The 16,554-nt window shown below is 38.2% G+C and overlaps 1 protein-coding gene across 5 annotated transcripts in view; it reads right to left on the reverse strand.

Annotated features, from left to right (window-relative positions):
- The window catches only part of LOC135488362 (CUGBP Elav-like family member 1), a 233,844-nt gene that overhangs the window by 54,627 nt on the left and 162,663 nt on the right, over positions 1-16,554 (reverse strand). For all 5 annotated transcript variants that reach the window (XM_064772946.1, XM_064772949.1, XM_064772948.1 and 2 more), the window contains exon 5: positions 6,406-6,454. In XM_064772946.1, coding sequence (XP_064629016.1) covers positions 6,406-6,454 — 49 coding nt within the window. The remainder of the gene's footprint in view (positions 1-6,405; positions 6,455-16,554) is intronic.

A 16,554-nucleotide genomic window follows, 5' to 3' on the forward strand; every position in this document is an offset into this window, starting at 1 on the left:
ATCAATTTGACAATTCACCATAGCTGTGTTCCACCTCTAAGATAGTATCAATGATTAATCATTCCCTTGCAAGCCTCTTATGATTTCAATTTGCAGTGCAGTTGAAATCAATGCCAGTATTTTAGATCAACCTATCTTTACAATATAGGAGGCAAATGGGAACATAAACGCAGAACATTTTCAGCTCAAAAGCTCACACGTAAAGCATCAAATGCAGCATTTTGTATAATGGCTATTAAAAATGAGCAAATTCACCAATTTTTCAGAATCACAAACAATTCGCAAAGCCAGCTTTAATAAACACATCCCCACAGCTTCATGTATGCCAGTAACAGTGAGACGTATTACTAGCGTAAGAAACAAATATTGATATTAGCTTCTAAGCAACACCTTCAAAATACATCCAACACGTGATATATTAGTTCTGAAAAATCAGAAACAAAGACTCAATTCTAGAAATCCTAAAGACAAAAACATTCAAAGGCAAGATTAAATTAAATTGAATAGCGTAAATGAAAAGAGCTGAAGCATGACTCGCCTCGTTTTTATGACCAACTTGGGAATATGAGCTGTGAATATTAACAGCAATGCTCTCATCGTTTAGTTGATCGATCATTAAATACTTGACTCTGTCATGAATAGAGAAGCAGTTCAACAGTTTGCCTCTCGACTTGATGCATACCGTGGATAATTTTGAGCAGTGTTTCATCCACGGTGGATGGATACAGACACTAGGGAGGAGGGATGCTGACAGCAAATGCTCTTGACAAAGATTGAGGATCCTAAATTTAGGGTGGAATCACTCATGGGAGAGAATAATAGGGGAAGAAGATCCTCCATGGTGGATGGAGAGATACATTAGGGAGGAGGGACGCCTGACAGCAATGCTCCTGACAAATATTGAGGATACTAAACTCAGGGGTGAAATCACTTGTGGGAGTGAATGATAGGGGAAGAGAAACCTCCACAGTGGATGGATAGACACACTAGGGAGGAGGGATGCCTGATAGCGAATGCTCCTGAAAATGATTGAGACTCCCAGGGGTAGAATCACTCACGGGAGAGAATGATGGGGATTGAGGATGCTCCACGGTGGATGGATAGACACACCAGGGAGGAGGGATGCCAAACAGCAAATCCTCCTGGCAAAGATTGAGGATCCTAGGGGTGGAATTACTCATGGGAGACAACGATAGGGATTGGAGGATCTGCCACAGGGGATGGATAGACACACTACGGAGGAGAGATATTTGACAGGAAATGCTCCCGATAAAGATAGAGGATGCTTGTTTTTTTCACATGTCAATTCTGTATACATGCATACACATATATAATTTGCTAATCCATGAGCCCAATCCACAAGGGACCTTGATTTAACAAAATTATTGATTAAGTGTCATAGAGATATATTAACAACACTAGAATCTGACATTCAGCCTTGGGCAAACTGATTTGAAAATACTCCAGTCGATTCTAGTTGAGGAAGTAATACTTGGAGATCCTTGTCTGATTGCAATCGATCTCTAAAAGCCCCACAGCAGAAAAGCAATTTTTGTTTCTGCCATGTGCATTGAAATTACAAGTGTGAAGCCAACCCAGTTGCATTGATCAAAACCTTCTCATGGAAAGGGAAAATAGTGTCACGGCATCCAGGAGTATAACACTAAAACTCCTAAGCACCGCACAAAATCATTTCAGCACCTGGTAAATGTAGATTGTCTACACATCTCGAATATTCCAGGCTGCTATTTTTGTCTTGAAGGCCTTACACACCAATGTTTTCTTGCAATATCACTTCCAGCATCAGCGAAAGTGACGTCAATAGCTTATTTAGCTTGGTTGGCAATGAAAAAGATGACCAGTTCAATACTCGTGGTGTCAAAATGACAAGTCTCTCTTCAATTTTCTGAAACTGGGATGCAAACACAAATTCAATATCACCAAGTGCTCCTAAATCATAGGCAAAGTCTAGATGACGGTTCGATCATATTGAATATGGTGTTCAAATATCATCATGAGCATGATATGGGTAGAATATCCATCCAATCTTTTATGGGCAAATATGTCAGGGGCACAAAAGGAGTTTTTTCGCTTGAACAGGTTCAGAGGATCACGCTAAAAGTAGTCCATAGGCTGCAATGATTGGGGAGAAAATTCACAATCATTTTACTACTTGCAACTAATCTGAAATCCAAAAATGAAAAATAAAGAAGCTGATAATCCCCCCCCCCCCCCCCCCCCCGGTACCAAAACGTAACAAATCCAAACACCCCTCAACCTCTTGTGTTTGCTGAACAAGAGTAGGAATCGCTTAAAAATAATTTCCCTTCGTTCTCAGGTTTTCCCAACTGCTCTACATCTTCAAATATAAATTCCTGAATGCAGTCAAAAGCATTTCGAGTGCGGTCAATATGGCTCGAGATGGAGGATTATGGTGAGAAATTTACACATGGCCCAATCATGTGGGACTAGATTGGTCGGAAGCTCTGCCGCCAAGATAGTCTCGAGAGAACCACCTCTTCTCCTACAGTAATTATATGGTTACAATTCATACAACACAACAAAGATTTTGAGTAAGAATTATGACAACTTCTGTGATTCGTGACTGCGAACCAACTCTGCTATGAAATAGATGACTAGTTATAAAGTTCCTCAGAGAATGGAAAGATATCCAACTCATGTTTTAACATGTTTTTCTGTTAACTATCATGGCATATTAAAATATGCCATGATAGTTAACAGAAAAACATGCAGATTCGACCAAACAAATTTCTTGGTCATAATTATGGTGTCAAGTGCCATTTTGAAAAGTATAAATTTATTATAAATCAGCGAGTCTGCATACAAGAACATTCAACAGTGTTAAATGTAGCAAATTTTTAAGAATGGGATTGCAGTATTTTCTGAGACATGTTTCCTGGGCAATCTTTAACACATTTGCTTGTCTTCATGTACAATTCAGTGTAAACTTTTTCTACAAAACCTCATGGCACATATCTGGCTAAGGCCATATCTAAAATCTTTGTCAGAAAATCATCATTAAGAAATATGTGATTAATGTCACATTTCTCAGGGAGCAATTACGAGATAATGTGATAGCTACAAGATATTAAAGAAATGGTCATGATAATATGGAACATGAGTATAACAGCACAAAACTGTTCAATATCAAGTTCACAGGCATGACTATTTGATAAATGTTCTGAAGTGAAATATATTGCACTCTTAACAAACACTTTCCATCGTGTTTGCTTTTTAGCAAGTTTTTAAAAACTCCTCAAGGCGGATCTTTGGTTTCCCCATTCAAAATGTTCAAAATGAAACCAAGCATCGATACATGATAACCAGCAATTATTGAGAGACCTACTCATTATTAATGAAATTCTAGAGTCCAGAATGAAACAATAAATACTCTTCTTATTTGATAATCAGGATCCTTAGGATAGTGGACATGAACTTTGAAGAAATTTTTAATCAGCAAAAGCACTATCAGGCTCCTCGGGACGGTTGACATGCCCTTTGAACTAAGCTTAATCAGCAAACGCACTATCGGGATCCTGAGTACGGTGGACATCCCTTTTGAACTATACTTTGGTCAGCAGAAGCACTATCGGGATCCATAGGACGGTTGACATGCCCTTTAAAGAAAACTTTCGTCAGCAAAAGCACTATCTGGATCCTGAGGACAGTTGACATGCCCTTTGAATCAAACTTTAGTCAGCAAAGCACTATCTTGATTCTTAGGACGGTGGACAAGCAATTTGAAGAAAACTCCAGTCACCGAAAGCGCACTGATGAGGAGACTGCAAGACAAAGGCACCTGGAGGCAATGATGCATCCAACAAATTGACATTCTACAAATTGTCCTCATAAAAATCACATTTTCTTCTCTCATTTGCCTAACCTATTGCCCGCCTTCCACGCAATTTATTGCCCATCCAGAACACATCACACCTGACCTCCCGCTCCTGACTTTTTTCCACGCCCATGCAACCATTATCGGCCATCATCTCCAACTACTACAGCCTAATGCTCTGTTGCCGCTATTCACGGTCTTTTGGGTATTTGTCAATTAATTTATGAGAATGTTCAATTGGCTGGTAATCCCCGAGGTCCTGGGCTACGTGATATGATTTAATGACCATCGCTATCTTACAATCCAGTCAGAAACGAGACATAAAATGAACAGGCCAGTACACTCCAAATGCCTTGCTTTCTTGAAACGGACTGAGATGGAAGAGCTTCCTTCAAATGTCAAGGTTTTGCTGACAGAATATATAAATATATGAAAAAATTACAATATAGTGAGTGACGAGTGTTGGCAGGAATAGTTGATTAAAGGGGATTTCGCATAACTAGCGATTCAACCTACCCTTCATTTTCCCTGGCGGTGAAAATGAGCCTTTTGATTTCCTGTTTAAAAGTCTGGCGCAGATCAGTAGCAGATCAGTAGCATGGTGAACGTGTGGACAATAGGTTTTGCAATGGGATTCCATTCACAAATTCCCGTATGACTTGATGATGCATCAATTGCTTTGATACCGTCTGAGGCACGGAATAGCATTGTATTTGCTTGTGGGAAAGTGTTTATCAGCAGTTGGTCTGTAGCTGTCAGTGAAGATCTGCAAATACAGTCACTTGGTGCACTATGCCAAAGATTTGAGAATTTAGGCGACTCTATAGACATTTCCTATGAATACTATAACCGTAACTGATTAGAGTGGTCCGTTCATGTTGACATGGCACATAATGATTGAGACCCCGGGTAAACTAGGTGGTGTCGCGATTAATTTAACTGGCCTTAAAACTCCAGTGACAAAAGAGACCCAGTCTTCTAAGGTTTGCCAATTCCTTTCAATGCACCAAGAACCACTTAAAGCTGACTGTTACCCTAACCTATGAATATCATTGCCCAATCGTAAGCAGGAGACAAGAAAGCCATGATCGATTTGAGAGATCCGCTCATGTCAACATTGACAGGATTGTAAGAGGCACCTGATGATTGAGCAGCTACTCTACTGACAATGGCAACAAGAGATCATGCTCTGTATTTATAGTGACTTCGACAGCACAAGTCAAGAAAGAATCATTCAATATCAAAATTTACTGTAGCCTGAATGATAAAACTCTTGCAGCACTATAAACTGTTGGTGAATACATCATTTTACATTCTCTTTGATCAACCCCATGAGCTCCAAATCAAAAGAATAAAATTCAGAAAATATTCCAAAGTATTTTTTTAAATACTTCCAGAAGTCCTATCCAGGTTATTCTTCTCATGCACCCTACCAAAGGGACAAAAGATTTCCATACTTTTCATCAGGTTAGCTGCAAGACAAGACTAGTGCTGCCACGCTGCGCTCAATGATAACCACAGCAGAAAAATCTGAATGCGTAGTTCAAAATCATCGCTGCAGTGGTGAATGGGACTCAAAGGATTAAGTTATGCAAATGGTTGGATCTCTTAGTAACAAACCATTAAGTTAATCATTTTTCCACGATTTAGATTTCATTTCCTGACCCCTGATAATGAAATTTAAATGCTTATGTGAAAATTTCCCATTGACAGTTTCTTCTGCATTGTAATGGTGTTTTTTTCAATTAGCAGCAATCAGTAGATAAACGCCCTGCAAACGACAAACTTTGTCACTACGACTGAATGCTATGATGAGCCAGAAAAAACATTCCTTCGAATTTGGGTTAAACAGGTATTTGCTTGGTTTGATATTAATTGTAAGTCAGAGCGATCGCTGATTCTTGTTGCAGGTCACTGTGATGACCTATGTAAACAAGAGATTATTTGTCGCAAGTGCTCATGATTGCAGGTTGCAGCGATGAAAATCTCTCATTTGAGGGGCGTTTTAGGTCACATAATATGGACCAATAAACAAAGACCAACGATCGGAGTGACAGAAAATATCCTTTGTGTGAATAGTCAAGTCCCTTCAGCAGAGTCATAGTGAAAGTATGAATGTTGCAGCTGGCTTTTTAACTTTATCACTGCCCAAAATTTGGACATTTTGGATTCACCACCTAGTTTCAATAAAACAGCAGTAATAAAGTAGGGGCATATTGGGATTATTTTCTAAATTTTTTAAAAGAGTGGTATTTTTGGTCAATTTTTCGCCCAAAATGAGGAGTAGCAGACCCCACCCCATCCTCTAGGCCGATAATTTTTTTCAATTTGAACACCCCAGGCCAGAGAAATCATATAAAACACATTAGAGTAGCATGAAGACATCAGGTGTTGCCACGAGGAACTAAAATTACCTTTAAATTTAGGTCGTACTTAGGTCCTACAATCATGTACGATCTTGGCAGTGAAAGAGTTAAGTATTCTTTGTGACTCCACAACTGAAAGGATGATTATGATGCTTAGAATACAAGGCATTTAATGTTTCTTACCATTTCTTTTTTCACTGTCAGCAGGCTTCATCTGTATAGGATGTGTCATCTACAAAAAGAAGAAGAGATAGAGGTAAGTAAAGAGGGTTTACAAGGAACAATGGTATGACAATAAGATAAGTTTAGCAAGGTAGTGCTGACCATTGAATTAATGCTCCTAAAGTAAGACGGTTACATGACTTTTAGTTCAGTAGAAGGCAACGAAATACATTTTGAGATAGATTTGTAGTCACTGATGTAACTTGCAATATAGTGTAACAGGGTCAAAGTTGTTCACCATGGACCACTCTTGCTACCACAAACAAAAATACTGAAGAACAGAAATATGCAAATGCCTTCAACAGCCCAAACTAACATTTTGGTAAACTCATGTCACTTGCATTTTTAAATTTTTCAGAGAAGCAAGCTGTCTAGAAATTTTATTGTCCATTGGTATCCCCAAGCCTAAATTTATTGTACATTGTAAATTCAAAATAGACAGCAGGAACCTAATTAGAGAAGAAATACAGGTGTAAATTGTAACCCTTAGTCTAATATTTCAGGTGGATGTGCTATTTTCTTTTGCTGCATCTCCACATGATCATGTTGTTGTTGTGACCGCATACCGAAGTAACGATAGCTTCAGTGTTGTTATTAAGCTCTTACTAATATTGATAGAGAGGAAAAGCGAAGAGAGGCAACGACATTAAGAGTTTCATTTCCAACATCTTGTCAGACAAAATGTCAGGTATGGTACTCTGGCGGTCCACCTTAAGTTGACATGTTTATACATGACATTGTACATTAGCGACAGTGTGGTTCAGGCAAACTAGGAATAACCTGGAACCAGAACATCAACACTGGTGAATGAAATGCATATGCCAGGTTCAACCAAGTGTAGCTGTGAGTGTTAATGTGAATATGTACTCTAAGGTAATCTCAATAAAACATTTGCTGGGATTTCTGGCCATAGTTAAAAAGGAGAGGTGTTGGTGGCACGCACCGAGCGTCACCAAAAAATGTTTTTATCAATATTTTGTCTGATTTTCAAACTGATTGAGGACAAAAGAGGAATTTTTCACCCCCCCCCCCCCCCACCCAGACCAAAAAGCTAGCTTCATACCTGGATATTTGAAGGCTATTAGAAGAATGATTTCAATAGTTGCTCACTTGTTGGCCTCAGGACACACCATCAAAAATATCCCAACCCCTCTCCCCGCTCAAACAATCTGCATCATGCATTTGTCAGATAATATTTAGCCGGTTTTGGTCATATCTGTTTCACATAGGCCTATTACATGTAAGATAGGTCTTTCCTACAACTGTCCCTCAACTGGCTAAATAACGTCAACACTAAGTATTATGCAGCAGGTTTAACAGAGAAAATTCTAGATTCAAAGATTTTCTTCTGTCAGAATTCTCTACAGAGTAGCTGGATCCATCTTTTAGAGTACATCTTTTTGTGTGATCACATTAATGTAATCAGGTGAGCTCCCGAATAGTCCACATATCTCCGAAGCTAATGGCAACAAGCCGATGGAATTGCAATCAGGGCATCTTGATCTACACGGCTTAGACACTGATACCGATACAGTATGCTCATCCAAACGAGGTACATCCATTAGACATATAGCCAAACTCCTAGAAATAAAGGTTTTATAGCTTATGAAATATCTTTAAAGGTTTTCCGACAGACAGCAATACGCACCCTGTATAGGTTGTTTTGTAATATGAAATTGATTTTTAAGATGGCTTTTTCACTCCACTGAAAAACCTCGCTTGAGTGCGTATGTAGGACAAAAACCATTAAAGGTTTTTCAGCAGCTCAAAAAGCTTTATTTCTAAGAGTGCATTGCACATATTTTGTTCCCGAGTGAACTACAAGTTCCTTAAAAAGCACGGCCTGGAATTTACAGGAGAGAGAACCTATAAAAACTCTTAAAGGTCAGGTTTCATTCACATAAACTGTCTACATTTACTTGTGACCCCATGGTTATTAGAAAGAAACTGGCAATATTGCATTAAATATTGCAGGCCCTAGAGCATTGAAATCTGGCATTTACATTTATTCTTTCAATATACGCAGCAGCATTGTTGATATCTTTATTCAGTTAAGTATAAATCAAGATTACAAATTCTTGAATTCATGTTCACATTTCAAATTTCGAATTAAACAAACCTGACCTTTAACACACACAGCTTAGGATTTCACACCATAAAGATTTTTAAATTGTGTGATTAAAATTACACAATACTTTATTCATCATGTTCCCTATAATCGTTTGTTTCTTTTGTCAGAAGGGAAGCCAACCAGAGGCTGCCTTGTGAACAAGCAAAAGAAATTTTAAACATCCATTTAGAGAACCTTCAGTTAATGAGGAACCTGCACAACAAAACCTGCTAATAGGAGGCTCTGTAGGCAAGTGGACCATGGTTCTAATGAGAAACCCATTTGCCGGGTCAATGAATATTGAATATTTCATTCCTTAACTACTTTACATGGGGAAATAGCACCAAAAATGTTGTTTTATTGGTCCTTAATTCTATTTTGAAGAGTTTTAGGGAGAAAATCAACAAAACTTAATTTTAATGGAAAATGCACTGGAAGTGTACCTTTTAGTACAGGTGCTGCCATCTGGATTTTTGGTTCTGCAGGTTCCTCATTGCTGTCAGTAAATTTGACAGAACGTCTACTCAATGGCTTTTTTATAGAGCATCACGAGCAAACAAGATAGTATCTGAAGCCAAGTTTGCCAACAAGATACCATCTAAAGTGAGTTAATGGCACTGAAAAAAATTGCCATTTATGGATTGTAAAAGACTAGCACGGGAACCAAATAAGACAGCATGCAAGCCCTGTCCGCATAAACGACTTACATCCAACAATGATTACTCTCAGTAAGACGATCACACTTCTCAGCATCTTACTTGGAATGAGTCAAATGGTTCCCATGGTTACCATAATGCTACTCCCCCACACAACAGCAGGTGGCTATCACGTTGGAAACCCTCTATGGTAGGAAGGAGAAACGACAAGGAGGTGTTGCTATAAACACCGAAGTTTTTTGTGCCTTAGGCAACAAACTTAACAGAGATTTTGGTCAATCTTATTGAACATGAAAATAATTGAAGAGAACATTCCTGCTATAGTCCTATAAATGTATACTTGCAATTAAACTATTCCATCATTGATGGTAGTCCTGTGAAACCTTTGAAAGTGTGCACATTCAAGCAAATATCTAGACCAAGATATTCGATAACAACAAGTGTTGGCCAGGGGCTTGGTATGAATATCAGAATATCAAGCAAACTGCCAAACACCAGGGGAGGCCCCCCCCCCCCCACCCCATCCCATCCCAAGACACATGCAGACACAGTCAAGAATCTGTTATCAGGACTAAAGGACAATGTTTCAATATCGCTTCTAGGAATTATTATAAATAAGATCAGCAGAGTGATTTATGAAAGACATCTTCATTGTTGATATCTGCATTTCAATGATATATTGCTAAAATATGCAAATCTTGCTACTAATTAGATCAACAGCCTTATCTCATAGTGCAATGGTTCCAGGTAGCCTTTGGCAATGCAACATTGATATCTCGCATTTGCATTTCTGTCCAGTTTTATGGCGATCAGCCCACCAGAACATGAATGCTTTGAACAGAACTACTTGTATCAATACATGTATGTCTTTTATATTTGCTTCCTTTTACATCAAATTAGAATAATTGACACAGAGCCATAAGGCTGAATTTACATAGAAGTCACGTTGCCACATGTCATGATTCAGGTGTCACGTGAACAAAACAATTGGTAATTGTGAAACATGACTGCCTTTGCTTGTACTTTGGAAATAGACTGTTCATTTTTCTGTATATGTGTAAATCATGACAAGTGACAACGTATATTCATCTGCAAGATCAATGCTAATGAAATTCCTTTATTTCACCCATAAGAAGACAAATCAGGGAAAAATGTATTTATATTCCTCTCATATTGCATACAAGTCATCCTCTCACAGCAGGCCTTTTTATTGTTCCTGAAATACACTCAATTGAAGCGTGATTGTCTTAGTGAATTCTAGAAACAATCGACATGCCCGCTATGGAAGAATGACAATTGTGACCTGCCACAGCAAAACCAGTTGATGTCGCACTGATCATGACAGGTTGAGGCGGACTGGTTGTTCATTTCACTGTTGTCAGCCTTTTGTCAAATAAGTGTTAAATGTATATATGACTACATCAATTTCTTCCATTACCTCCTGTTGTCATTCAGGCTCATCTTCTGTACAATATGCATTTGTTTTGCAGTGACGGGTCACAATTGTTGACATGTTGATGTCAGACACACCACCTATTGACAAGCATCACATAACAGGTTGTTAACCGTCATCCTGCAGCGGAGATACAGCAATTGTTCTCGGGAGATGAATGAATGGAGCCTTGACAACCAGGCAGCAGTTGCCATGACAACTCAAACTCCTACACAAGTAAGTACCTGAGGGCGGTAATCGTTAGTTGGTGTTTCGCTCGAGAATAAAAATATTTTGATCAAACGTTGTGAGTGAAATGAAGGGTACTCAACGGGAATTACAGAAATTGTAACAGGCTGGAGTTAGTTTGGTCTTTTTAAAAAGAAACGACTAAGGAGTGGAAGGTCTTGTGGCTTTCTGAATTCTCAACGTAATCTCAATGTAACCAAAGAGTGACAGGGGAAAAAACCTCCATTTGTCCTGATCCGGTTGTAAACATCGAAAACCGGTAAACAGCTTTGATAAAACATAAGAAGCAGCTTTATTTCTCCTGTATTAGCTAAATTTACTTTATACCGCAAAATTTCCATGGGCGTTTTACCTTAACCTAGATTTGCAAAACTAAGAATTGCCAGTAAAGAAAATATTTTTTGATTATTTGAAAACTGAAAGAAATTTCGTAATCAGTAAGTCATGAGATTTTTCTTGTTAACTCTTTTACTGTCAAGATCGTACATGTACGACCAACATTTTTAAGGTATCTTTAGTTCCTCTAGATAACACCAGATGACTTTAGGTACGACCAACATTTTTAAGGTATCTTTAGTTCCTCTAGATAACATCAGATGACTTTAGCTACTCCAATGTGTTTTATATGATTTCTCTGGCCTGGGGCATTCAAATTGAATAATTTTTTCGACTGAGAGGGGTCTGCCACTCCTCATTTTGGGTGAAAAATGGTGAAAATTGGCCAAAAATACCACTCTCTTCAAAAAATTTAGAAAATAATCCCAATATGCCCCCACAAAGTACTTATTACTGCTGTTTTATTGAAACTTGGGGTAAAGACAAAGGTTTTGAAGAATTTTGATGAGTGTATCCCAATTATGCTTATGAGATTTTTGGTGGTGAAAATGACCCAAAATGACCAAATTTTAGGCAGTGAAATTGTTAAGAAAGTGTCGCAAATTTTGAAAAAAAATAGGTACAAACATTTTCAGGTTTACACTATGATGTGTATCATTGCTTTCTCTAATTAAATAATGATAGTAATATGACACGGCAATATAATCAAAGTCAAGGGTAAAAAGTTTAAAGTGACCTTTCATATATCCTGCCCTTCTGGTGGTGACTTTCTCCTCATGAGAATAATTTGAAAATCGGGAAATTATTTCTTATGTAGGACATTTGAGTTGGCCTAGCCTAGACCTATTATTGAAGGAACAGGAAGATAGACCAAGTCGGTATCCTTTTCACACCCACAAAATGACTTTTTGGCAAATATTTGCATGGCAGGAAAAGAACACCCAAGATATTGTTCCTATTTCTTCTGCCAGTAGCAAACAAGATCAAGCGACCTTTCTGACACCAACATCTTGTTATGGCTTCTGTCACAGAGTTCCAATCTAAAGGGAACAATAAGGTTTCATTTACAACCCGAGAGGCTCTGATTTAATGGAGAAAGAACCACGCTGGGGCATGAGGAAAACTCCTAAAATGAGCCAAATCAAATAAGAGAAGGCTAATATAATCAGGATGGATGTTCGAGGTTTTGTTGAAAACATAACAGTTGTGACGAAAGAAGCCATACAGTAGCCTTATCGTTGATGGTAACCAGAGGTTAGCAATAACAACCAATATTAGGTGCTCTCAAAAGAGCCTGTCATCAGAAACGACAGAAATTGGACCTTTGGATATTTTAAGGGTTGATCATGGGCACCACCATTTTGGCAAGAACTTGAAATCCTGAGCAATTAGAACTCTTTCAAAATAAAGAGAATGCCCATTTCATGGACGGGTGTCTGTTCAGCCTCCAAGGTTTTTTATGGGCATTTGCTTCATTTTGAAGGAATTGTAATTGCTTTAGAATTTCCTGTTCTAGCCAAAATGGTGGTGCTTTTTATCAACCCTAAATGACAGGGTTTTTTTTCCACCTTTGATGTTCTTTATGACAAATTGTGTTAATCATTGCATCCTTTCCCTTGGCATGCAACCAGTCTCAGAGAAGCAGTAAATGTGTGTAGTGGTCACCCAACCGGCTATGTCCAGCACTTTGGAGCATGGCTAAAAATATTCAGACCCTACATAAAAACATATACAATGGTTATATAGGTTTTATAAGAAATGTCAGAACAATATAAAAGCTATGAACTGCAGCAAATTTTGATAACTTCCCTCCCATAAAAAAATATATATTCCGCATCAAAGGTGAAAGGTATACCGTTAGGCATAGACAAAACAAAACCAAACAAACTATCTTCTCATCATCATTTCTAACAAAAAGAAGCAAAAAAAGACAACACGCTGTTTATCTTCCATGATTTGAGACAGACATATCATATTGCAGTCATCAACACTTTCTGGATTATTGTAAAACACATAACCTAGGTGAGAAGAACTTGATGGAATGACCGCGTTATTGGAAATGAGCAGAGTTTGTTGACAACAACAAAGTGACTGCCAAGATGGAGTCTGCAAAGAGAGACATAGCAGTCTAACAGGATGCAAAAGCGGATTTAAGGATATTTTGAGAGTCAACTTTTATCTAATCTTGGCATGTTTACAAAGCTATTCATATATGATTTGGCTCAGTTCAATTGGCTAAATACCACATTCGTCGCCAAAATTTGGCATAATCTATGCAAAAAAAGTGACACGGGTAGGGTGTGGGGGTGTGGTGGGAGGGTTATGGCTCTACACGTATCTCTAGCTATAAATGCATTTGAGATGAGATAAACATTGTGAAAATGAAATAAAATTGTGAAATAAAACGCTTTAAAAAAATGCATGACTTACAGTCAATAATTTTTCAAGCATTTTATTAAGAATCCTATCTTCTTGATACGACCGATTGTACACAGCACTCTATGTATCATTACAAATCCAAAGCGAAGGCATTTCATAAGCAATAATGATGCTGGGGTTAAACCATCAGCCAAACAAAAGGCTCATAAATAACCTGATGGAAACGAACCTTATTGATGGCATAGATCAAAGCACTTTTAAACATTGCCAGCTTTATCAAAGTTTGAATCTACAAAATGGAAATAAATCGCTTTTTAATCAAACTGAATGGCAAGATGTCAATTGATGTTAAACTCTTTGAAGATCAAAATATCTTCTGTCCGATTGAGAAAAATCTTATGATGGGCATTTTCTTTCAACTCTGATCCACTATTGAAGCTACAAATTAGAAAGTTCTCCTCAGAAAAGTCAAACATTTGCTTTTTGTTAAATCAAGAAAATTTATCCTCAATTCCCCAGTTGTAATGTTAGAACATGGGTACAATGTAGCACTGTTACAGTGAATAATGCTCAGTGCCTTGTTTTGGCGACAGCAGTTATGGTTGACATTACAACAGTTTGGGTTGGTGCAAAATACTGAAACAGTTAAAAACACCTTTTAGTGTTTACAATGTAATTTGAGGTGTTTCAATTGTCAATATGTGACTGTAAGTACTGGTTGTCCTACCAAACAACATTTCAATGGAGCTGTCCTTCGTGCAAAACCTTGGTGAGGAACCTTGGTTTTGCCAACAATCTAACACCACCCTTGCAGTGCTTGGTGAAACTACCAATAACTCCAGTTTGATATCAATTCATTAAACAAAACTCGTCATTGTTGCACGAAAGGATTTGCATGGGTTCAAAGTGTTCACAACTTTTCTTTTTGAAAGTTTTTTATTTGGCACATATCTCACCACTCTAATGCTGTCATAGATTATTCGAGAATTTTCAAAACTAATGTGGTTTTTTGTTTGTTTTTCCTTCAAATTAAGCCTCAGCTTCATTTGGCTGACAGCAGATGCCAAGATTCAGCCTCTTTACGTAAGCATAAGAAGTGGTAGAAGCAGTTATGAGACAATACCTTATGACACAATGCCACCTGTCGCTGGACCCGGTAAACAATAAACACAAACGTGTAAACACAAATTATCTACATGTTGGTCAGACCCAGGACTTAAGACCTCTTTAGAAACAAAACTTGTCCATCTTTGCTAGCAGCGCCTTTGCATATCCTACGTAAATGTTGCCTACTTCCAATCAACTCTCGATGCCTAAAGACATCACGGGGTGTGCCAGGGGTCCCATTTGTGTGATGTCATGGCTGAGTAGTTGACACTTCTTGAGATAAGAACCACAAGAGCATACGGTTCTTTATGTAAAATGTTGAGCAGAGAGAGAGAGAGTAGCGAAATTCTTAGCGTCCTTTGGAGCAAGTTCAGTAAAATAAGTTTTGCTGGTCTCAGTACCTCGAACCATCAAGTTTTCAAAGACGTTTTTTGCAGATTTTTCAAATGAAACTTGCTGAAAGAAAACTGTAATACACACAGTAGAAATTTTTCTTTTAAATTCACTTTTGTCAAAATTTTTGCAAATCGTTATAATAAGAAGGCACTGAAATTTCCCAGTTTACACCATTCGGTTTTCTCTTGATTCTTGATAAATCATGTATCCATCAGTGCCAATTTTCTGCAGAATATTTTTTATTCGATTTAGTCGACCATCCATTGTAATTTAAACAAATTCCATCAATTAAGCCCCAATCATCCTATGCATCAAGATTTGGCGACCAGCATCTGCTACTGATCACACAACTGCATAAATCAATTAGAAATTCACTTCAGTGGAACAACTGCATATCAGTAATCTTCAAAATGCGCATGGCTTATCTCAGTGGGGCTGAGAATGACAAATGGCCGTATTACACGGCTGTTATTTCATAATGGTTAGTGATCATTTGCGAGCATCCATGTCTTCAGGCTGCTGGTTTGATCATCGACCACTAGTACAAGAGGGGACCTGAAGGGTGCATGCAAGAATAAGCAGCGATTTGATCAATCTTAGAATTGACATTAACAGTAATCGTGGACTGACCAGGTCACACAAAATGGTACACTCTTAGAAAAAAAGTTCTTTATGCATTTGAAAACCTTAAAATGCTTTTTCGGCCAACACAGATATGTATCACATAGGTGTTTCAATAAGGGCTCAATTCAATTATCTTATTGACAATTTACCATTTAAAGTACTGTACATTATCTCAGTGAGGCAGAAACCAGCCATACTTCATAATTTGTTTTAATGCTGAAGTTTTTCTCAGAATAATAACTTGGGACGAATGATGTTTTCTGAAGTTCAATTTTCAAAGAATTCTCAAATGACTGCATGACAAGTTAGATAGGCAAGGTTGTGCCCAATCAGCCCATGCCAATAACTCAATATCTCTGTTTGGCCCCAAGTGCCTGCTTTTTCCAAAGCAGGTCACATTTGCCTCAGGCACCCTCCGCAGATGTTACCTACATTTAGACTTCAAATGGACCAGCCAAAGAGACAATTTCTCCACCATTAAACTGCAATATTTTATCGAATGGTAAAATGTTTCCATGGTAACTTGGGAGTTATTGATGCACTCTTTGGGGTCAATTATGTTGTGATGTGATCGGTCGTGGTCAGACAAACAAAATAAATGGGGAGGAGTGCTATCACATGTTCAAAAGAGACATGTCCCTCACTGGCTGAAGGGCCTCATAAGCAATGAGCTGTGCAAGGACGAACCCCTCTCTACAAAGGTCGCCAAACAAAGATGATCAATGTTGGGCCATGTCCTATGTATGGACCTGACACCTGTCAGAGGGCACTAGACTTGACCGTTACTGGTTCGCCAGCCGACAAACCCAGATGAAATGGCC

This window comes from Lineus longissimus, chromosome 5, assembly GCF_910592395.1.
Source record: "Lineus longissimus chromosome 5, tnLinLong1.2, whole genome shotgun sequence".
Taxonomy (NCBI): domain Eukaryota; kingdom Metazoa; phylum Nemertea; class Pilidiophora; order Heteronemertea; family Lineidae; genus Lineus; species Lineus longissimus.